Source organism: Physcomitrium patens, chromosome 21, assembly GCF_059467195.1.
Source record: "Physcomitrium patens ecotype Gransden chromosome 21, ASM5946719v1, whole genome shotgun sequence".
NCBI classification, from domain to species: Eukaryota; Viridiplantae; Streptophyta; class Bryopsida; order Funariales; family Funariaceae; genus Physcomitrium; species Physcomitrium patens.
The window spans coordinates 3,259,777-3,282,519 of NC_143430.1; the positions used below are offsets into that span (position 1 = coordinate 3,259,777).

General features: G+C 39.3%; 4 protein-coding genes and 1 long non-coding RNA gene across 7 annotated transcripts; all 5 read right to left on the minus strand.

Moving 5' to 3' along the window:
- Positions 1-266: 266 nt before the first annotated feature.
- Positions 267-2,633, minus strand: LOC112274487 (uncharacterized). Of its 2 annotated transcripts, none has more exons than XM_024504043.3 (3): positions 2,413-2,633; positions 1,844-2,197; positions 267-1,444 (listed from the first exon to the last, which is right to left on the minus strand). In XM_024504043.3, the coding sequence occupies exons 2-3, from the start codon at positions 2,154-2,156 to the stop codon at positions 753-755; spliced, it is 1,005 nt and encodes a 334-aa protein (XP_024359811.1). In that variant the 5' UTR covers positions 2,157-2,197; positions 2,413-2,633; the 3' UTR covers positions 267-752. The 2 variants fall into 2 exon arrangements, with proteins under 2 accessions (XP_024359811.1, XP_090101967.1); XM_090245841.1 differs by having other exon boundaries at positions 1,844-2,177; positions 2,413-2,541.
- A 1,799-nt stretch (positions 2,634-4,432) lies between these two features.
- On the minus strand, positions 4,433-6,535 carry LOC112274253 (DEAD-box ATP-dependent RNA helicase 5). Its single transcript, XM_024503574.3, has one exon. The coding sequence runs from the start codon at positions 6,323-6,325 to the stop codon at positions 4,676-4,678; it is 1,650 nt and encodes a 549-aa protein (XP_024359342.1). The 5' UTR covers positions 6,326-6,535; the 3' UTR covers positions 4,433-4,675.
- A 973-nt stretch (positions 6,536-7,508) lies between these two features.
- LOC112273937 (uncharacterized) lies at positions 7,509-11,881 on the minus strand. Of its 2 annotated transcripts, none has more exons than XM_024503012.3 (3): positions 10,978-11,881; positions 8,019-10,795; positions 7,509-7,911 (listed from the first exon to the last, which is right to left on the minus strand). In XM_024503012.3, the coding sequence occupies exons 1-3, from the start codon at positions 11,239-11,241 to the stop codon at positions 7,890-7,892; spliced, it is 3,063 nt and encodes a 1,020-aa protein (XP_024358780.1). In that variant the 5' UTR covers positions 11,242-11,881; the 3' UTR covers positions 7,509-7,889. The 2 variants fall into 2 exon arrangements, with proteins under 2 accessions (XP_024358780.1, XP_024358781.1); XM_024503013.3 differs by having other exon boundaries at positions 10,982-11,102.
- A 2,551-nt stretch (positions 11,882-14,432) lies between these two features.
- Positions 14,433-16,824, minus strand: LOC149986691 (uncharacterized). Its single transcript, XR_016499625.1, has 2 exons — positions 15,335-16,824; positions 14,433-15,028 (listed from the first exon to the last, which is right to left on the minus strand). It is a non-coding gene; the product is annotated as an uncharacterized LOC149986691 (long non-coding RNA).
- A 1,356-nt stretch (positions 16,825-18,180) lies between these two features.
- LOC112273859 (protein ANTHESIS PROMOTING FACTOR 1) lies at positions 18,181-22,289 on the minus strand. The gene is made up of 10 exons (XM_024502864.3): positions 22,054-22,289; positions 21,209-21,309; positions 20,852-20,952; positions 20,672-20,738; positions 20,388-20,487; positions 19,938-20,054; positions 19,628-19,765; positions 19,448-19,532; positions 19,081-19,130; positions 18,181-18,806 (listed from the first exon to the last, which is right to left on the minus strand). The coding sequence occupies exons 1-10, from the start codon at positions 22,135-22,137 to the stop codon at positions 18,663-18,665; spliced, it is 987 nt and encodes a 328-aa protein (XP_024358632.1). The 5' UTR covers positions 22,138-22,289; the 3' UTR covers positions 18,181-18,662.
- Between the last annotated feature and the right edge of the window lie 454 nt (positions 22,290-22,743).

Genomic DNA, 22,743 nt, shown 5'->3' on the forward strand with positions numbered 1-22,743 from the left:
TAGAACAAGTGCTCTAAGCAAGCAGCTAATGTGTGAAGGGCCAGCAAGAAGAACAGCAAGATCATGAGACAGATACTAAGCAAGAGTTACAACAAGTTTGAAGAATCAAGACTAGAGCAAAAAAAATTGTGATGGTATGTAGAAGAGAGTCGTGCTGATAACGTGTTGAGAATGTTTAGAAAGACACAAGAATAATAATAAGTAATATACACACACAAGAGTAGTAGTAAGTCATACATATAAGAAGGTTTCTAAGGAGAGAGGGCTTCACACATCAAAATCTATTGATCTGGTTGTCTCATATACAAGAAGAGAAAGGGGAGAGGATAAACAATACTTCTCCACTAGACTCTAAATATTGTAGCTATGATATTTACTGTAGTCTACAGTAAATATTATGGAAAAGAGCGCAGCTTACATTTAATGATCTCAACATCAACAATGTTTTTTTCTCCACTGAAGCAATTGATGTTACCAATCTCGGGCACAAGTTTCAAGGACACAGACCCCTCAAGTTGATGAGAGACCACACATGAGAACCACCACATGTACACCGATCTAGTCACAGCAAAGCATCTTCCTACTGCACTCTCCTTCAACGTCCAAAAGCATCCACCCAGAATGATCTGGCTCTCTACCAGTCCAAGTGCCACCTTCGAAATGCTTCACTTATCCACAGATTTGCATGATGAGTCTCCGTACTTATCTTCCTTCGAATTCTTATAATTCTGCAATGAGAATGATGTTACAGCTTAACTCAGAAGCACACCAGCCGTGACAATCACCGCAGCTCCTCGCAACAAAACGCATTTAGCATCATTATCCACAGACAATTCCAACACACCGCCTCGCTGTGATGCTTGATAGGCCAACAACTTCTGCTTCCCAAGCTTGGCAGCCCACAAGGGTGCAAGTGAGCAATGTGCGGTTCCACAGACAGGATCCTCGGGGATGCCGAATTGGGGGGCAAAGTAGCGGGAGACGAAGTCGAAAGGGGACCCAGAAGAGCCTTTTCCTGTGACAATCAACCCTCCTCGAAATCTGCATGCGTTTATTTCTTCAAAACATGGCTTCAGTGTCTCTACTTCTGTCGCACTTGGAAGCTCTAGGATTACTCTGTCCCAAGCTGACTTGTGAGAGGACATGACCTGGCATCTTTGCAGTGTCTGAGGAAAGATGGAGTCCATGTCAATTGAAATTGGTGTGGCGTCCATGAATGGTAAGCAAAGCTCAACCTGATCCTGCCACTCGTTGTTGCCATCGCTGCCCATGACCATGTTCACCTTCAGCGTGGCTTTGAGTGTGTGAAAGAAGACGTGGGGACCTGGAGCTAATCCTGATTTGAACATTAGGTAGGCGGATGCGAGGGTCGCGTGGCCGCAGAGGTCAACCTCTGCCGTGGGGGTGAAAAACCGCACGTCAAATTCGCTTGCCTTCTCTTCTGCTACATCAATCAGTGTCGGAATGCAAATGGAAGATCCGATTAGAGACGGTGCTTCATTGGTGGGTTTGCTATGATATCTCAAAAATCAATTCTCAGAAAGGTAATTCAGAGCTACCAACATAGACTGCACTGTTGGAAACACGAACGACCTCTGCCTACTGGCTGACGAGGAACTCTAAACTAGGGATGGCAAATTTGGCGAAGATGATTTACGATTACGAAAGAGTTCACCACTGCACTTCAGCTTGCACCTCAATTGCCCAGGCTAAGGACTTCCTGGCGCATGTTCTCCCCAGGTTATCCCCTAATTTGCCAGAAGGCATCTGCAGGCTAATGTTTCTGTCAAACAAATCACACTACTTAGCAGACAATTGGAATGCCTCAGGGGAGACAACTCACAATTCGTGTGCGGATTGCTCATTTCGCCAACAAAGGAGTTGACATCCATCACAACTTGCCCATTGCCCGCTGTATCCTTCGTTTTCGACCGTTTAACCAGGAAAGCCGTCATGGGAGCACTGAACTCCGCAGCAACGATTTGCATCCACTCCACACTTCTTGCGATCGGCAGCAGGCATACAGCAGCCGGGTTCCCTCTGAAAGCTTCCGACGTGAAGGCATCCAGCTGGGCGTAGTCCACAAAACTCGTACACGCCTCCTCCCCATGGTACGAGCGAAGAGCTTGCGACAAAGGGAACAAGCACGCCGCCATAGCTGGTCACCTGTCCAGAACCTTCACCGCACGACTCCGATCTGACATCAAACAGCCCATGCAACAAGCCGAAATTCTCTCACCACATGCCTAAAACAGCTCAACCGCACAAACCCCACCTCAACAAAACCTCAACTCCATTGCAAAATGCAGGAACGCCACCCCACACGTCGAAACCAGCGCTAAATCCACGAGAACGATCCATCCAGTTCCGAGACAACAACAACAACAATAGAACGAGTGCCGAAGAGATTACCTGTAATCAGAACAACAACAACAACACCCAACTCGAGTAAGATACTATCCCATCGGTTTATGCAATTCTGCTCCTCCAATCCCATCGGTTTACGTATGTCGTGAGGACCAGGAACGACTCCATAGACATACGTCGAAGCTTCTTCACCGAGCAACGCGCGTTGGTGGCAAACCCACAAAACCCAACACGAGCTTCGAAATACTTTGCCAAAGTGGGTTCATGGGGTCACACATACAACTGAGCTTATTGATTGATTATTATTAAGAAATTGTGGGTTCATTTTTGTTGTTCATATTCGATAGGTTCTTGTTTCAAAACTAGTTTTTTGTGTACATTGTTTGAAAGAGATCGAGGCATGAGACCCAAACCATATGTCGCTGTGGATGTTGGAACAACATTCTTGTTCATTTGTCCACATTTCTTGCAAAATTTTGTCTTTTTGTCTTTTTGTCTTTTTCTTTTTTGTGATCTAATGAATTGTAACATTTTAGGGAAACATTTTATTTCTGAGAAAAATGATAATATTTATTTCCTGTTTTTATAATTAATTAAACATTACAAAGCATTAGAAAATTAACATTGAGAGTCATTAATTATTTTTTTGCATTAATAAAATTATTTTTCTCAACCTTATAAAATGCATCAGTTGTTGTGCATTTTCTTTAAAGGATGATTGCAGTATTAAAAATATAAATGAGAATTGACTTTTATACTTGAGATTTGTAGTATGTTGAAAGAGGATAAAATAAGGAATTAAAACTTGTTATAATACAAGTTTAACCTTACTTTAAAGTATTGAAAAGAAATCATGGATTATTTAAGTTGATTGTAGCAATATTTTGCTACTAAGAATATATTTACAAATAAATAATATTAGTAAAAATTCATGTATAGTCTTAACTCAATATATGTATAGAATAGCTCTAAAAAAAATACTAAATAACATTTTGAATAAAAGTAGGCAATCTTATAAATAAAATGTAGATTTCTTTTAAAATTTTGGGAGAAAGATATATGATAAGAATATTATTTGATAATATTTTATACATCACTATAAATGTTTGGTTATGTGCAAAAGAAACAAGTAACGGTAGCAAGATCAAAATTGTATTAGTATACAATATAACAGTTTGATTTTTGATTTTTTAAAATAAAGCACTTTAAATCGCAAAGCCAACTCTCTTCAACAAAAGAATACAAATAACTAGTATAATATTATTTTTGCATGTATATACTATTTGCAAGGTTAAAAGCTTGATGTCTATTATTATAAGGAATATTGTAAAAATAAATAAAAAAAAAAAACCTTGGTAATTGTAATTTCATGTATTCTTTTAACCAATTTCGTAGATTTATTTATACAAAACTGTTTTGTAGTTTAATAAATATGCAAACTAACATGTTTGAGATAAGAGACTATCAATAGATACAGACCAGACCTATAAAAACAGTGTAATGGTTTTTGTTAGCATGATTTGTTGTATTTCTAATTAGTTTTTGTGACCTTAATATGAATTTTAGAACCAACTAGAAAGGATTCTATGTGATTATTAAATAAATGACATTTCTTTTGACGAAATCCAAATTAAAATTACTTAATTAGATTATTATAATATTTTCAATACATGAAGATGAATTGACCTACTTGACAGGAAAGCATTTAATTTCATGTATGAATGATTCTCCAAGTCACTTGTCTTAATGCGTTGATCTAGCTAGGTTACAATCACTACTAATTTGATCTTATTTATTTCCCTATTGAAGTGTTGGAAACATAAAACATTCAAGTTTACACCGATGGCCTACGACGTTCAGTGGTCTTTGGCACCAAAACTGTTGTTACTCATACTAGGTGGTGCCACTCTCGGAAGAACAATGATGGTTGAAATTTTGATGTCATTTCAAGTGAGGTTTGCAGGCCTCGTGCACAATCCCACAGAATGGATCGACATGAATGGTCTCCATCACATAGAAAGTTGTAATTTAAAGACTTAAGTTTCAGAGCTTCCTCGACCGCATATGGAGGTGGGGGTCCCACACAACTCAATTTTTAATAAATTGCGCAGAGGAAACAAGTCAAAATTGGGAGGTGTACACGCAGAAAACGTCTCATCTCAGTTCTAAGAGTCTCACGCTTCTCAGATCAATTTTGGATCCTTAGAAATAATATTAGTGAATTCAGCTGCACGGCTGTCATGAGAGGACTTTTACTATACACGAGCTACCACCCAAACATTGCTAACGATGGCTCATGAGCTCCCATTCACTCGTCATCGGAGTCTCCAAATGTGATCTTCTTCGCTTTTCCAGAATCTGCGCCAATTTCTTTGAAATGGGCACCATAGAGCTTGGATTCTTTCTTCTTCACATGAGTGCCGAACTTGAGAAGTTCCTCTGGGACTGTTTGACCTGCTTCCCTGAGCACATTCACGAGCTCACCAGCTCTGGCCCGGTCAGCTTGCGTGAAAAATGTATGCGAAAGACCTTTCTTCCCAGCCCTACCTGTTCTTCCAATTCGATGTACATAATCTTCTGTAGTAAGTGGGAAGCTGTAGTTGATGACATATTCAACATCAGGTATGTCAAGTCCTCTAGCAGCGACATCGGTGGCAATCAAGAGAGGCCGCGTCCCATCCTTGAAGGAATTTACAGCTCTCGTGCGATCTGATTGGCCTTTGTCTCCGTGAACCGCAGAGACTTTCCAGCCCCGCCTTTGAAGAGCAGTCTCCACACGTACTGCCTCCTTCTTGTACAATACGAACACTAACACTCGGTTCGTGCGGGACTTGTGATATTTTTGAAGCAACGTTTCCAGTCGGGCATCTCGAGCTCTGTCTTCGATCACTTCCACAATCTGAGTCACGTCATGATTGGCTGCCAAGTCCTGTGATCCTACCATAACCTTCACAGGGTCTTTCTCATTCATGAACTCCATAGCTAACTTGGACACCGCCATTGGCCAGGTCGCGCTGAACATGACCGTCTGCCTAACTTGGCAGCATGTGCTCAAAATTGCTCGAATCGCAGGTTCAAACCCTAAATCCAACATCCTGTCGGCCTCGTCCAAAACGACATACGTAACCTGGTCTAAAGAGCACACACCCTCCTCCATCAAATCCTGCAGCCTTCCTGGAGTCGCCACCACAACCCTTGCCCCTGCCTTGAGGGCACTCCTTTGAGGACCTTTCGGTGTACCCCCATACACACACACAACTCCGACCCCACAGGCACTGCCCGACTCCTCCAGCACGTCTGCGATTTGCTGCGCAAGCTCCCGAGTGGGTGCGAGCACGAGGCAAACAGGGGCTGCCTTTTTCCCTTTCGTCTTCGTGATTTTGTCCAGCACGTGCTTCATTGCAGGAATTCCAAAAGCGAGTGTCTTACCTGAACCCGTCGCAGCAATACCAATCAAGTCTCGTCCGGCAAGCAAGAAGGGCCATGCATGACCCTGAATTGGCGACGGTTTCTCGAATCCTTGACAGCACTGCAGCACGGTGGGCGGCACGCCTTCCAGCTTGAAATTCTCTTGTTTCTTAAACTTAGGATTGTCACTTCCACTGCCCGTCACAACAACACTCAGCTTCTCATTTGCCACCACTTCTGCAGCTACCGCCGACGTCTTCGCCACGCTACCAACCTCACTCTTCTGTTTCTTCTTGCTCTTCTCTTCTGGAACTCCCTCCTCTGCCTCTACCGCAACGACCTCGCCCGCACCCTCAACCACTTTGTTCCTCTTTTTCTTTTTCTTCTTCTTCTCAACATCCACCTCCATCTCCACCACGGTAGCGACAGGCGCTGCTGCCTCTGCTGCAACCTCAGCGTCCTCCCGCTCCCGCTTCTTCTTCTCCTTCTTCTTCGCCTTCTTACCCTGCTGAGCAGGATTTGCCGCAACCATGTTGTCCAGCGCCACCATGGCAGCCTCCTTCCTTCTACGTGATCCCCTCCTTAAAACCAAATCGCAGCGAAACACACCGCGACTTAGCGGCAGAATTGGAGAGCAAACAGGAGGGAGAGGCGGCACACAACGCCGGCTACGCAACCCGAAAGACCAACATCAGAGCAGGGTCGGCGCCCTAGGCAAGTGAGCAGCACAACGTGACCTAAACCCATGCCCGCGTGCTCGCTCACGGGTTCACACTCCAGCGGTTTGCGGCATCCTCGTCGCAAGCCTTAAGTTCCGTTTCTTGGTGACTTCACACAAGCCCCAAACCCTAAAAATCTCTTCGCATCCGGTTTTAAGGGGATCCCACCGACATACGAGTGGGAAATCAGTGAAGCATCTGAGATTCTTGTCAAGGGACTGTGAAAAACACTTCAAGTAATGATACACATCATCAGTGCAAATAGACTTTTATCTGCCCTAATTACATATTTATATGCTCTCAAAACCCTGCCACTAACCATGGGGTCCATATACCCCGATTTTTTTCCCGGTCCTTGAAGCTTTCATGTGTAGAAAATCAAATATATCTCACGTCCAAACTTCAATCGGGAGTCAACTTCGTCACAAGTTAATGTCTATTTAAAAGTAAAAAAAGCATGACAAGCAACGATGTTGGGGATTTAATCCTAAATTATGCGCTACAGTCTTCGTCATGAAGAATATGTTTGAAATATGTAATTTTGAATTGACACACTTGAATGTGTGTGAATAATTCTTGATTTAACTAAATGTTAAGTACAAATTATTTTGTTACACAATATTATGCATGGTATGAATCATATTAAATAGTTGTTACTGCTATTGGATTTTGGGACAATTTCATCACCTACATTAAAAATATAATAGTTTTCTATTTTCTTGTACAGATCGTTCTAATGAATTTTGCAATGTTTCAAAATATCTATACCTCTTGTTTATCTCACTTCCAATTTGAGGCAAAGACACAAATTTTTTGGCATCAAAAATTACTACCACGTAAACATCCTCGTGAGAAACAGGAATTACAAAGTTGAGACTCATGGGTAAAAGGTGTAGAGTTTCTGGTCTCTTTGCCAGTCGATGTTGTCGTGATTCCATGGATACATGAATGCAGGAATTTTGAAGGCGTGGCAATATCTCGAGCTCTCATGAAAAGCAGGAATATAACACATGATGATACAATTTTTCAGAGTTTCTTTTCATTGCCATGGCAACATTGTCTGACGGTTTAACTAGAACACGTCACACATCTCTGCTCAAAAATGGCAACTAATGACTGGTTCAACAAATGTTCAAGGAATGGAGCACACACATGTTCCGTTGGAGAGCAAAACATGAACGTGAAGAACCTAGAAAATTTCCCAAGTGCTTTTAATTCGAGATGGGCTGCAAGTATTGCGCAAAATCCACTCTGGAGTCCTCCAAATCTGGAACAGGGTCATGGAAACATTTGCTTAGGAAAATCCTGAAGCACGACTAATAAAATACGAAACGAGAGCAAAGCCGATGTCTGGTTACTGTTGTTTGTCAAACGCTGAATCGATGTCCATAGTCCTCATCTTGGTTTGAGCCTCACCCTGTACATCACATGTAGACAATTATCAATTGATGGATTCTTGTGTCAAACCTTAAGCAATGGTTGCACGCAAACACTGACAATGACACAGCGACCAGTCAGGCTTACGGTGTGCGCAAATGATGTGACGAGGCCGCGTCTCGCTGTCGAATAATCTCCCTCCAAGTATCCCAGCTCTCTTCGACTTCGAAAATGTCACCTCCCGCTGAATCTTCATTGTCTTCACTGGCAATACTATCGAGCTCAACGAGATCACACCTGTTCCCAATACTGCTCTTCATGTGTGATGTTTGAGCTCGCTCCATACCACCAAAAGTCCCTCCTAGTTTCTGCACCTTCTCTTCCATGGGTGTTGTTTTTCTGGAGTTCGAGGCATTGATCTGGCTCCTTATCCTTGACGACGAATCAAGCTGGAAGTTGCTACTGGCATTGACAAAAGGTTTGATGTCTTCTGTAGTAAAAACAGCCTTGATCTGTGACACTGCGACATTGCTGACTCCTGGAGTAGGCTTCTTTTTCAATCTTGGACGTGTCTTTCTAGCAATCCGTTTTTGTTCCAAATACTCCGTTATGCCCACATCCTTCCGATGCGGAAGCGCAGGCTTATTTTCTTTAGTAGGTGAGTTTGCGCAAACATTTGTGATTGTTGTCATCTTTTGATGATGTGGATTGCGATTGTGATCGGTCAGAACCAAAGGAGCTACTCTATTTTCAGTTCTATTCCTTTTAGTGGAAGACTTGATGTTCTCCTTTCCACCCCTTTTGCTGGTTAATCCAAGTTCTTTTTGCTGAAAGCGGTCGACCTCATTCGGAAAATTTTCAACCCTCGCTGACGAATTGAACACTACGAGGGGGCCGATGCTGGCAGGAATTTCGGTTGGAATGTTCTCCTTGCTTTCAGACGATGTGGTGCAAATGTTGAAATTCTCGTTTGCACAACACCTCGCCGTTTTGGTTTCAGGCAACTCTGCTGGACGTTGCATCTGGCCCGCCTTCTCAACTCGCAGTGTTGTCTCATTACGGCATACATTGGACTTATCTGAAGAACGGACATCCAAGGGATTCTGGAGCGATACTGCGCCGCTCGGCAATGCGTCCGTAAAGGAAACAATTTTTTGAGTCTTTTGGAGAGAGGGACCCATGGTTGTAACCACGTGATCAACTTCTCTTTGAGAAATACTCCCTTTAGCATCTGTACAAGTACCTCCTGTAAACTGATCAGCAGCTATTCTCTCCTCCCCATGACTCTGTCTCCGTGCATTGGGCCGCGGCTGATTCAGAAAATATGCAAGACTAAGATCGTTTCTGGATGAAGTCGGCTTTAAGGAGTTGAGAGGCATCTTGGAAGAAGATTGTGTTCTCAGCTCCAAATCAGAGCTGAGATTCTTTGAGGAAGGCACGTTGGTCTCCTTAACCCTGGAGGACTTGATTCCATGTGCAGAATCGAACAGACGAACTTGACGGTTTTCTAGAGGGATGCGACTCCAATGAGTACATTTCTCAATCGTAACACTCGAGCGGTTGGATGAGTTTGAGATACCCCCAATTGGTATTTTGGCGCTTTGAGCATGGATTGACTGAAGTGTTAGGTCTTCACTCACAGACCCCGAGTTGTCCGAACAATCTCGAGTACGATGTCCTCTGTAATCCGAGTGGTTCCGCACTGCAAGATCCTGATTAGAAAAACTGAACCTCTGCTGTAATTGACGACTCTCCGGGCCATGGCGACTTTGAACTGCTTCAGGAGACGATGACTCTAAATAGTGTGACAGACTCAGGGTTGGCGATAAAGGTGTGCACACAGCGTCAATCTCATGAGGTCCCTCCAGAGCACTGATTGGACGCACATTGAAAACGTGAGAACGAGGTGAAGGTTGAACGTCGTGACGCATTTCCCCTGATGGCCATGCTGTAGAAGTTGTGCTTTTTAGATTGCGCTTCCAGCAAGCTTGCAGGAGATCTTTCTCGTCCTCTAGCCGGTCCACAATATTGGACCTGCACTGTCCCTGTTCACTATTCTCAAGACCACCATGAAATTTACTCGAAGTGGGTGAACTTGGACTCGAGGTTCTCGACAGATTCACAGGCTGAGTTCTCGAGTCTACGACAGAATTCTGTTGCTGCGCTGTGACAATAGCTGTCGAGGAATCGTTGGAGTTGAAAGCTAGTGGCCAGATCCGAGAAGGAGACGCGATTTCGAGAGGTTCCCAATCCAATAACTTCGTGTCATAGTCCTGTTCATCATTCAAGTAAAAACTTCCATCTGAATCAGACGAGGATGCACTGCCACTTCCTAAGCTCACTTTCTGACCGAGTAAACTGAGTGGAATAGATTTCTCCTGACTGCGAGTTCGAAATTTGGCGATGAGAGCATTCCTCTTCTCCATCTTTTTGTTTTCTTGTTTGAGATGGCGGCAGAGCATCGCCATCCTCGACGCGTGCCCATTACCAGCGACTGCACTCTTCTTCGATACATCGTTACCACCTAATACAGGTGTTGACTCCCGAACAATTTTGTTTTGCCAATTCACGAAGATAGACTTCTTCTTCCTTGAAATTTCATCATCCATCAAGTCTTCTCGTCGAAAGCTCCAGCCACTCACAGCCGTGCTGGAGGTCTGTTTCTTCTTGCCAAGGGGATCAAATACCTGGACGCTGAACCGAGAGAAGGAGGCGAGTGTAAAGATGAGCTTATCTCCAAGCTCCAGGTGATGATCGTGGGCAAATTCTTTCCATCCTCGTGAAAACCTCACCGTGGGCCTGCCTGTGGTGCTCCCACAGCTAACGCACAGGTTCACTGGCCACACTTGACCACTCGGTCCTTGTAGCAACACAAATTTCTGGAACATGTCACCGTAGTCCTTGAAGAAGAATGCTGGCAAATGCTGCGCACATTTGAAAGGCATGTCTGTAAGGAGTACAGCTTGACCTTCCTTCTACGACATCACTCAAACTGTGCAATCAAGCATCGGAAGAGTTCCTCACTTTCAAAAGCATTTCCAATTCGTGCAAACTAAAACGGATCAGACAAATTTGAGCCACATTGAAAGTTGGAGTTTAATAGTACCAACTCGCAGTTCTTCTTCCTGACGGTCGTGATTTTCACCGTCTTCACAAAGAACGGTGCTCGATGCTTACGGTTAGAACTATTTTTCTGTGCTCCCGCTTGAAGTGACTCGCGGGATCGTGAACTGCCTGAACCTGCACATACTTTGGAGCTGGCTTTCACAGCTCCATGTGAGGCATGCAATTTAAAGCATCTAGCAGTGCAGAACATGCAAGAGATGTAACCAGGGTATTCAGTGGCATCCACATCAACCGCAACCTCCATTCTGCTCTGCTCAACGGAGAGCTGTTTCAATACTCAGCACCTCAATGGACCAGGAGATGGAACTATGGACAATTACATATCGACATAACATGCTGCAATTCCTCATTGAACCAAAAGAATCAGCTACATGCCGATTTTTTAAAAATCGACACACACGCTAAAAGGGTGAGGATTGGTCACACCACAACGCGGTGTCCATCTAAACTACTCACACAGAAACCTCCCTCCACTCTGCATCTACGTCACTGGCTTAAGAGCGGATACTAAAAGTCATCATGGTCACTACAGCGCGCAAATTCAAGCTCAGACGACAGAATCGTCGTCTAGCAGCGGAGTAGGCTCGAATGTTTCCGGAAGCACCAGATCTACACGTTTTTCAATAACACGGCTAATTTTTCAGCTCGAAGAGAATGAATGATGCATCACCATTAAGTGCCGATCAGTCCTAATGCGTAACTCAAACTGTGATCAGTCTCCTAGAAAGAAGAGAAAACTAATCCCTCTTCGCACAAGAAAGACGGCAATACTTCGCTGTATATGTGAGATTGATTGATGAAAACCTGCATTGACATGCAAATACAATTTACGGAACATATATAGTCTGGACAAGTCTCATGAGCTTTCTGCGATGGAGGTCCTCCCCCAACAAACACAAACACACAAACACGACCCGTCTTTCCCAATTAGGGTTTGCTGGATTCGGATGGATGAGGCAAACTTCGACTGGATGAAGGATTTTTTCTTATTCATCCACACTTTATTAATTTTATTTACGATGGTGTATTATTGAAAAATAAACATGACATGAATATTTGAAATCAGGTCTACTTACGTTCTATGTGAAAAATTTAATTGACTTGAAGAATAAGTTTTTTTTGTAAGTTTTATTGCTTTTGAACTTTCTTTCTTCCTTTAAAAAATGCATACTTCATTAATTAAGTTACATTTTTTTTTTGAAGTTAATTGCTATCAAGAAACATATTTTTTAAAAACAGAACGTGTAATTTTTTTTACAATTAATATTGAAAAATATCTATGATAATATAACATTATAATATTTCTTTCACTAGAGAATCAAAATACCAAAAATACATATCTGTTTATACTAAAAAAATCTTAATCAATAACACAAACATAGAATTTTGATATTATTTGATGATGTGACACCAATAATATTTGAAACTATTAAAAATAAAAATTTTAGTATATATATTAGAAAATTTGTTCTTACGTATTTTTAACTTTTAATTGCAAGAGAATAAAACTTTATTAATTAACATATCAAATTACGGAGGATATTAAATTAACTCACCATGATGGTACTACAAACACTTGAAGGCTCAAACATCCAAGGCTCTTTTTAGCCAACATGAATAATATGTACAAAGTATTGATGATCTACCAATAGGAGGACATCTAAAGTCATTTGCTTAAATTAATAGATATGTCATTTAGACTAAAAAAAAACCCTCTGTTGTAAAGGAATTGTGGCTAACTTAGAAGAGCCTTGAGATGATTTCAAACTACAAAGTCAGGTGGTAGGTTGATTTAAGATTTAACTGAGTTGATTTAATATTCCTCTAAAATAATTTAGATTGAATAAATTTAAAGAACATATTATTGAAAAAAGTGTGAAGAAATAGTAATTATTTAATCTACCAATCAATTGAATATTCCTTGATAAAGGGATCTTAGTATATCCATAGGTAATAAACATTACATACTATTTGATAAAAATATATATTGACATAATTTATTATTAATCAAATTCAATCAAATTCAATCCACTTTACTCCCATTATTCAATATCTAATGATACTTCTCCAATTTGAGTATAAAAATGTTTTTAAACTCATTTATTTGATTCCACCTTGATCTCTTTTCGAATCTAAAGGTGTGATGACCATGTTTTTTAGTAGAAGGGAGGGGGTAGATGGTATTAAGTAAGGATGTGCCTCCAAAGTGTGTGTATTGCAATTGGGTCCCCAAAAGTGCTTCAAAATTTGAGCTAGCAAAAGTGACTCCAAATCCCTTCTTCCTAAAGAGGACCTTGAGCACATTTTTGCAGTTGTGTATTAAGTTCACAAGGTTTTTTATTCCAAAACTAGAGAAGCAATTGATTTATGGAAACAAAGTAGGTCAATTTAGGAATTAAGTGAATTAATCTAAAATTTCTCTAAATTATTTGTATAAACATTAAACATGACACAAGACCTTTAAGTTGCTTTATATTATATATATATATATATAGAGAGAGAGAGAGAGAGAGAGAGATTTTAAAAATTCATAAACAATATAAATTAACATACCACACATGCTAGTTTTTTAAAATAAAATATAGAAAAATTTAGTTGAATTCTTAAATAATCTCATTGAACTATATTTAATATAATATATTTTTAATTCAAATTTTGATATATATATATATATATATGTATATATTTATAAGCCTGAAAATATTCCTAATATCATGAATGTATGTATATTAAGCATTTAAATTCATTATTAGCACAAATCACATTTTTTATTTTACTTTGATAGTGTGAAAAATAATTTGAACTTCAAAAATTAGTATGTAAATACTTATTGATGCATCATATTCCCTGTTTTACATATATAAAAACTTCTTAGATACATGAATTTTGACAATGTGCTTAAACATTTCATAAATATCAAATTCAAAAAATACTTAATAGAAATATCAACAACCAGCTTGATTTATTACTTTTGATGTCAGGTTTACAATGAGTCAATCCTGCACATATATATATATATATATATATATATATATATAGACTTATAAATTCAGATGCAACACCTAATTCAGGTGAAAATATATCCACAGTTGGTCATAAATAGAGAATGTTCCCAATCCCCTTTTGATTAGTATTGTTATAATGCTATAACCTAAAAATCAAAAACATGTAATGTGGTTAATGATCTCAAAGATAGTTGAGTCACAAGGTTACATCAAACATATTGTGGCTCAAGTTGATATTCGATATTTGGAGTTGTATATCTTTTCTGGGCATTATTCCAATCACATTGATAGTTATAAACAAATCCCAATTTAAATAAACTAGCAGTCGTGATACTACTGCAGTATAACAAGATGAAACACCATTTGCCGTCCTTCTTTTCAAAATCAGATTGGGTTACAATTATGAGCAATAACATTACAAAACTTGGTGTTTTCTTGAGCTCACTTCACATTTTCAATTAATCTAGAAATGCTTTTATACAACAATTCATTAGTTTGGATTATTACATGGATGAATGCTTGGTTACACTCTACTCTTGAGAAGCTACAAGAAGGGCGGTGGTGGTGGTGGGCGTGATGGTGGAGTAAGATGGGTGATGGCATGGGCGTGCGGCCCAAGGACTCAATTAATAAGTTAAATATTTTATACAAAAATTAAAAATTTCATAACTTGGTACAATGGTGGCTGCCTTTGTTCGGCAATCTCGCCACCATTCTTCTACGTCTCCTTCATCTTCATCATCTAAGTTATGTCCTTTTCCTGTTTTCTGTATCTTTGTTGTCCTTTTGTTACCCGATTGAGATTGAATAGAATCCTTTTATTGGCGGCGTGGGTCCCAAATCACTGACAATGCATCTATACATGGGAATAAATAGTCCAACATTAATTTTTCATCCACATTATTTATTCATCTTTTGCTGCAGCCAGTGTCCTATTTTTATATTTTTATATTTTTATTTTTCCATTCATACCCACTCTTGATGTTGTTTCAGGTCTCAACCAAAAATAATGTTGTGTCCTCATGCCTACACATGACAAATTAAAAATTAAAAATTAAAACTCAGTTAGAAGGAGGAAGTGTGTATGTTTGGGTGTATATACATTGTCTGAGATAAACAAACATGCATGTAAGAAAAAAGAGCAAGGGAAGGAGGGATGGATATGGAGGAAATAAAACTTTTAAATTGTGGGATGATTATTATGACTGCACTGAACAATGCATGTTGCACATGGGCGGTGCTAATTGCCCTTTATTATTATTATTATTATTAATTTATTGTTTACAATAATGGCTTGCTTGTGTATTTTAGTGGAGTTGTTTAAATTTTGACCTCCTTCTTGATTTGTTTTGTTTTGATGTGAATAGATATATTGAATAGATATATGGATGGCACCAAAATGGCAATTGGCAAGTGTTTATGAGTCTTGGGTGGTCTCCATTACACCGCCATCAAAAAACAGAAATAAACTGTTTTTAGGGTTTCATCCCCACAGTTAACAAAGGGCAGCTGATAAAGAGCCCCACCCACAATTATGTTTGTGTTTTTGTTTTTTACTTTTTAGGTCACTTCTCCTGCCTTCTTCTTATTTCCTTTTTGTCTTGAGCCCCACACTCACTATACTTGGACTGCCCGCCAACTTTTAATAGAAATATGGGGGGCCCATGAAGTAATGGATGTAGAGCCCCCCCTTTGGGCGAGAATTCCAAGATGCCCCAACTTTGTTTTTATAGAGAATTCATTCTTCCCAGTAAAGGAAAACATCAGCAAGGATGATACATTATTATTTTTGGTCATGAATTACATGTTTGTTAATGTTTTTAGTCTTGCTGTTGAAAACCCACATCTATAGAAAATTCTGTTTGTATGGACTTTAAATGGCATATGATTTGTCCACATGAAGGTAATGCTCATCTTGGGTTTGGATGCGAGCTTATGCCTCTTTCCCAGTAGATCTAATCCTTAAGATTTATCAGGAGTGCTGTAAGTTAATTTATTATTATTTTAGATCTTAGTAGTTGACAAGTTGTGAAAAACAATTTCAAAAGGATAGAAAAAACCTAAATGTGAGCTTGAAAACCTTCCTGTGGAGATCATCCTTTTGAAGCTTCTCAGAGTAGAGTTTGTAACTGGTTCACCAAAGTGATGCTCATTTGTCCTTTCAACTAGAGTTTCAATATTAGAAACAAACAAAAAAACCCTTAACAATCAAAATTTAAACAAGGGCTATTTAACCACTAGACTACATATTAAGGCTATTTTTTGTGGTTTTAGAATTAATAATCACAGTTGGAATCACAAGTATGGCATCAAAAGGGATTGAAAGCTTCAAATGAAGTTGCAGCACCAATTCTCTCAATCCTAAAATAACATTAGCTTGGAGAAAACAAAATAAAAATAAAAACCAAAAATCTCAAAAAACAACAAGACTATTCATGACACAAACAGAAACATTGATAAAAGAAGAAGAAAGGATGAACAAGAGTTGTAAAATACATTACATAGTCTGTAGCACAACACTTCATAAAAGTATTGATGTAAGTCTGAGCAATCATTGTTTGTAAATCTAACATGACTTGTATGTGCAAAACCAAACTTGTCTTTGCTATCACTGTGTGTTAAAAAATTCAATAAGTAACAAATTTCATAAACCATGTTTTGCCAAATTAATGTATTTCCTGCTTTGGCACAACACCCAATAGACTGTACTAATCCTGCTATCACAAAAATACAATTATGTCTTGCAAAGAGCTCCTTGTGTTTGCTGTAAAACAATATACTATCCATAATGGCTTAAGGATCTACTTGCAGGCAACAAACAAGGATATGGTGATTCATGACACAAAGCTCAATCTCAAGGGCTTCATTTACAGGTTGCTAGTTTATGGACATTAGTGTGCATAGGAGGAGAGGAGTTTATGAGAAAACATGTTAAAGAATGTAGAGAAGTTAAGTTTATTAGAAGAAATCTAAGAAAGATTGTAAAACAATGAATTGAAGTACATGCTTTGAAGCTATAATAAGCAAATGGCGTTTAAATTCATAAAATCATAAAATGTATTTGCTGTGTAGTGTATTTGGGGGGAGGGAGTTGTGCAAGTCCACTAGTTTTCAGAGGGGAGCTATTGCTTAAGCTACCACCTCATCTCCCAACTTGAATTATCCCACCTTCCTTATAATTGCTATTCTCTAATTAGTGTTTCATCTTATTTGGGTTGTCAAACAAATGTAATTTTACAAAACAAAAATTAGCCAAACTCTAAGAATTTAAATTGACAAAAGAAGTGAGCTTATGCAAGTTATTCCAACTAGCTTAATATATATATATATATATATATATATATATTTTCAATTACCACATAAGCTTTGTAAGAAACCAATTGTTTCAATTAGCACAATATTAAACTACTCAAATATATTTTTTTTCTTCTTTTAAATACATTTTACTTGCCAAAAAAACATGCAGAAAAACTTCTAAAGTAGCATGCTCATTATATATTTTCATATTTTTATAACTTAGAGTCTTTTGATTTATTTCAAATTTAACAAACTTAACTTATTTTTCCATTTTTTCAATGCAAATAGTATATTGATATTGTATTTTTCTTTTCATGCAGACCTACAACCATCTAAACAATTAATCTCATGATTTATAATTTTTTTAATATTATAAATAGATAGATAATATCTTTTTTTAATATATATATATATATATTTAATTCTTACATAATATAATTACATCTTGCATCCTGATTTTAAAAATTAAAGCAGCAGCAAATTTTAATAAGCACAAAAAAAAAAATAAAAAAAAATAGAAGAAATGTTTTAAAACTATCAAATATATTTTTATTCTTATTGAAATTAAGGAAGTGTTTTTCTTACAAAAAACCAACAGTTATACTTTTAATAAGTTCATGAAATATATAATAAAAATAACTTATTACATTTCAATCAAGCATAATCTCTTGCCCAATTTTATATTGGTTGTAAGAATATATACCAAACGATATGCTTATAAAATATAGCTTCTACAAAAGCAAACCTAGAAGCATCCACATGATGTTCATCCACTAGTCACAAGATGTGACTTATCTTTCACGTTTTGGTTTAATTTTATTTTAGAGCGCTTGTGTTTGAATGTAGACAAATCAATCTCCATGTGTTTTTCTAGTTCTGTGTGCCCCAAAATATAAAAGCTTGGAATTAAGTAGTTACTACATGGATTATCAGTGTTGTGGACATGTCATATCATCAGTTTTGATGCCACATGTGTGACAATCACATGAACCATACTAAAAGTCATGTGAGACATGTATCTAAACAGATCCATCACAGCCAAAGTTTGTCATAAAATATGCTTGCTGCTTAACTACAGGCATTGAAGACATTGATTTTATCGAAACCTTCATTGTCTACCAATTGATTCGCCAAACCAAGCACATGGAACGACAGCATACGCTTTTCTTCATGCCCTGTAAAGGAATGAATTTAAAATGGACTTAAAATGAATTTCCTACAGCAGGCATATTCCATGACTTATGTATGATACAAAACTGAGGTGATTTTTAAGAGCCTCAATAAATCTCACAAGTGAGGGACCCTTGGGGGATACTCATTTGCAGAATTAGGTTGTCGTCGTCATCTGCAACCATTATCTGCTTTAGGAACCATTATCTGCTTTCTGAAGCTTCGATAAATCAGGAACCCAGAAGGACAATGCAACTGATGCAGTAGCAAACATAAACCGGCGAGGCGCCCACTTCACACATGCAGGCACCCCTGCGTTGTTCGTCCAGCATGCAACCTGGCAAGCCATGACGAAACGTAACTCCAAATTCAGCAAAGATACGTTATGGTGGTTTATTAAGTTGATCCAAAGTTGGTTGATTCACGTCCTAGGGAACAAAATAAAGTTGAGATATTAATGAGGCTTTCAAGCAACTAAGTGCTCTGTTTACAGTACCCGTGAAACATTCATACTATCGTTTGATACTCTGCTACGCAACTGGGTTCAGAGATATTAAAGAATGCGGACAATGCAAACACAAAGAATACAACTCTGTGAAGAAGGTAACTACCTCAGCACCCGACACCGTGTTCCATGCTCGCAAAGAGCCATCACCCGACCCTGCAGCAATCCGGTTCGTAAATCAATATGCAAGGGATCAAGGTACATCATTGCCTCCACAGGAATGGCACTTTCATGCATTTTGATAAATTTGAGACACGAGTGTGCATTAGCGAAAATTATTAGACGTGGAGTACATGTACATGGACAAACGAACAACATAATTTCTAGTGATTGTATAAAGTACTGCGAGCCAGTGAATGCAGGTGTATCCTCCTTGCAATAAATCGGCCAAATAAACGTCAAAGACAACATTTGGGAAGGCACGAAGATAGTAAAACCCTAGTAAGACCTATTCAAAGCGAATGGAAGCATACCTGCAATAACAAATTGCGAATCTGGACTGAAGGAAGCCTCCAGTACCGCACCGTCAGGGTTGGGTTCAACAGTGAAAGCATGAACCTGCCATTGTACCAATTATACCAACATCCTCAGACTCCAGAAGCTACAAGCTTCAAATCCAATTTATTCAAAGAGACCAGGATCAGATTGCATACCTTCCGTCCAGTGTAGGCATCTAAAACATAGATATGACCGTTGGATGTTGACAGTAGCATAAGCTTGCCATCATAGCTGAATTTCATACCAGACACTTCAACTGTATCACCCCCTACCAAGAATGTATCAAAAGGTCCCTGTTTAAGAAATGCATGTAACTATTAAACATCCCTTCACTTAATGCACATTACAACCAAAAAAGCAGAAAAGAATTAGAACAACGAACGGGACTCTAGGAACAAATAAAACATATGTATTGAAAGTGTGAAGTATGTAAGCATAATTCTGGACATTAACTAAATTACTAACCTTGTCATAAGAGCGTACGTCAAATAGTTTGATAGCTCCATTTTCCATAGCTACAGAAAATACAAGGCCCTGTTGATCATACGCAACAGCGGGTCTACCCCTCACACGCAAAAGTCCCTAAACAGCAGTATTGCGATCAGTGCACAAAAACGACTGGACGAAGATAACTTGGGTTTAAGCGACATTAAAATCGGAAGCCTCAGCTCCATTCAAAAACTTAGCAAACGCAGAGCCTACGTAATCACCTGGATTTTTAGTAGCAAGGAAGGGCATTTCCTTACATGGTTCATAATGACCAAATTCAAGAAATGCTATGTTCAAGGAAAAACCCAACACCCTCCGCGCAATTAGGTGTATGACCAATAAATAAATAACAGATGCAGTAGCAACAAGCTAGCTGTTTTCGAAGAGAAGCAACGCATAAGATGAGGTTGAGAAAGAACCAAATACCTGACACACATTCGTGCGCAGATCCCACAGGCGTACAGTGTGATCCAGTGCACCAGACATGAAACAGTCATTCTTGGGAGACATGCATAGTGAGACCACCCTGCACAACATCAAATCTTTCTAAGTCCCAGCGTCTCAACAATGGAAACGGCCAAAGCAATAACACTGTCTATCCATATTTCCAAGAAAGCAGCTCACTTAAGTACTAAAACATGAGGGGACTGCTCTTGAAACAAAGGGCGGTATGTGGCACAAAAGCAAGTTCATCAGATTGAGATTGTGACCTGTCACGGTGCCCTTTGAAGTAGCGCAAATATCGATTGTCAAACAATGATAAATATCGCAGCGACTCTGCAAAATACCCCGATAAAATCATTATCGCAAAGACCTGTCTCGGAAGTTGATAGTTGTGATCACAATTAACATTCAAGTAATGAAAATGAGAGAACTTATGATGTCCTTACCATCCCATCCGTTCTTTGAAGAGTAAACTACTGAGCTGGTGTGGTGGGTGAAGCAAATCTGGTCTACCCCATACTTCTTGCTATGTATTGTTTTCAGCAATCTGCTTAAGTAATAGACATGAACAGACACGTAATGTAAAATGCATAAGTTACCGATGACATCCTCTAGGAATCATAATATATCTAAAGAGGTATATAAATATGTATGCTGCACAACATCACTGGTTTCAGTAAAAACATTCACAGAAACATCTGCAGGTAGTGTGAGATAGAATGCAAGCCGTGCTTGAAGTGTCTTATCATAAAAAGTAGAATAATATCATGGTATTCCAATCAACTGTAAGAGAAGTGACTCACGTGGCATTAGCGGTATCGTAGAGGCGTATAGATTCGTCGTCAGAGGCAGTTACAAGGAGGTCGTCAGCGCGATGAAAATCAAGTGAATTGACCCTCCCACCCTGTACACGGCAAACCAAGCAAGTCGAACAATCTTAACAAAACTAAACAAAATCTTTCACACCTAGCTTTTCGTGACCACAGTATGGCATGAACTTAAAACACTTGAAAAGAATCCTCTAAAAGCGCTGATATGGTTTTAGAATCTGTACAATAATATGAAGGGCCAGACCGCACGCTAGTTCCATCTGACCAATTGGTGCCAAGTGCACAACTTCAGGGTTCTCTACACGAGCCGTCAACCTCACTCTAAAGGCGACAAAACTAGACACAGTGTTTAAACTCCTGATGACCTACTACTTGAAAGACACCTTCATCCGGCTGAGTCTGTCTTCGATGAAGTGTCATGAGTATGATTCCGCTGCTATGCCAAACTTATGACAATCTATGACTAAGTTCAAATTCTGCCAAGAACAAAACCCCTCTCCTACCACATAATTTTTTGAAAAAAAGTTTCTCACAATATAAACAATTTAAACAAAAAACGCAGCACAGCTCATAAGTGCTGCCAGTCACCGGGTGCAATTAGCTGCACCAACGCCAATTGCAGCGTCGGAACTCACCACGAATCGACCTCAATGCTACACAGAACCCTACATATATTTATTCACAGGAGAACTTCAGCAACACCGTAAGAGCAGTCCCGGACCAAAGACTTTGACGGAATTCACTTCGCATAGAACGCGAATTACATTAGAAATCCACCCCTACGATTACAGCAGCCCCAGAGACGAAGAGAAACGCACATAATCCTTGAAGGCAGCGCCCACGCACATGCGTTTGATCACTGTATCGTTGAGCTCTAGCGCCACTCCCCGCTTCTCCTCCATCACCAGTGGACAACTTAGACAAATTCCACAAACAATGCACACACCTTCAATCGTTCATTTCCATCACATTGAACATACTCGACATAAAATCGCTGGAAGCAATTCGACGTCGGAGCTCGGGGCGTTGAGTGTGAATCAATAACCAGCAAATGGAACAACAAAACAAAAGGTGATCGCAAACCCCGGACCATGGCTTCGGAGCCTGGAAGCAAACCCTGGACCCTGACGGTCACCGGTATTCCTTCCTAGCGGAGATCGGTCTCCGTAATATCAGTTCACGGTGATACCTCCACCGTGGAAAGCGTTGGATCGGAGACTGGTGAGCACTTGTGACCGTGCTATTTGAACTTCTATAACTAAATAAATTGTTGAAATTGTATTAAATAAGAGATAATAAAGATATTGTATCACCACTGTAGAAAAACTTGGTGGGGGGGATAATAACATCAAGAAACATCGGTTGTGAAGTTACAAAATGTTGAATTACAAAGGGATTCTATATATATATATATATATATATGTATATCACTAAGAATATGATTATTGAACTTTTTTGTAACGCCACCTATGCATTTGAATGCGTCTTCCAACTAAAATATATATATA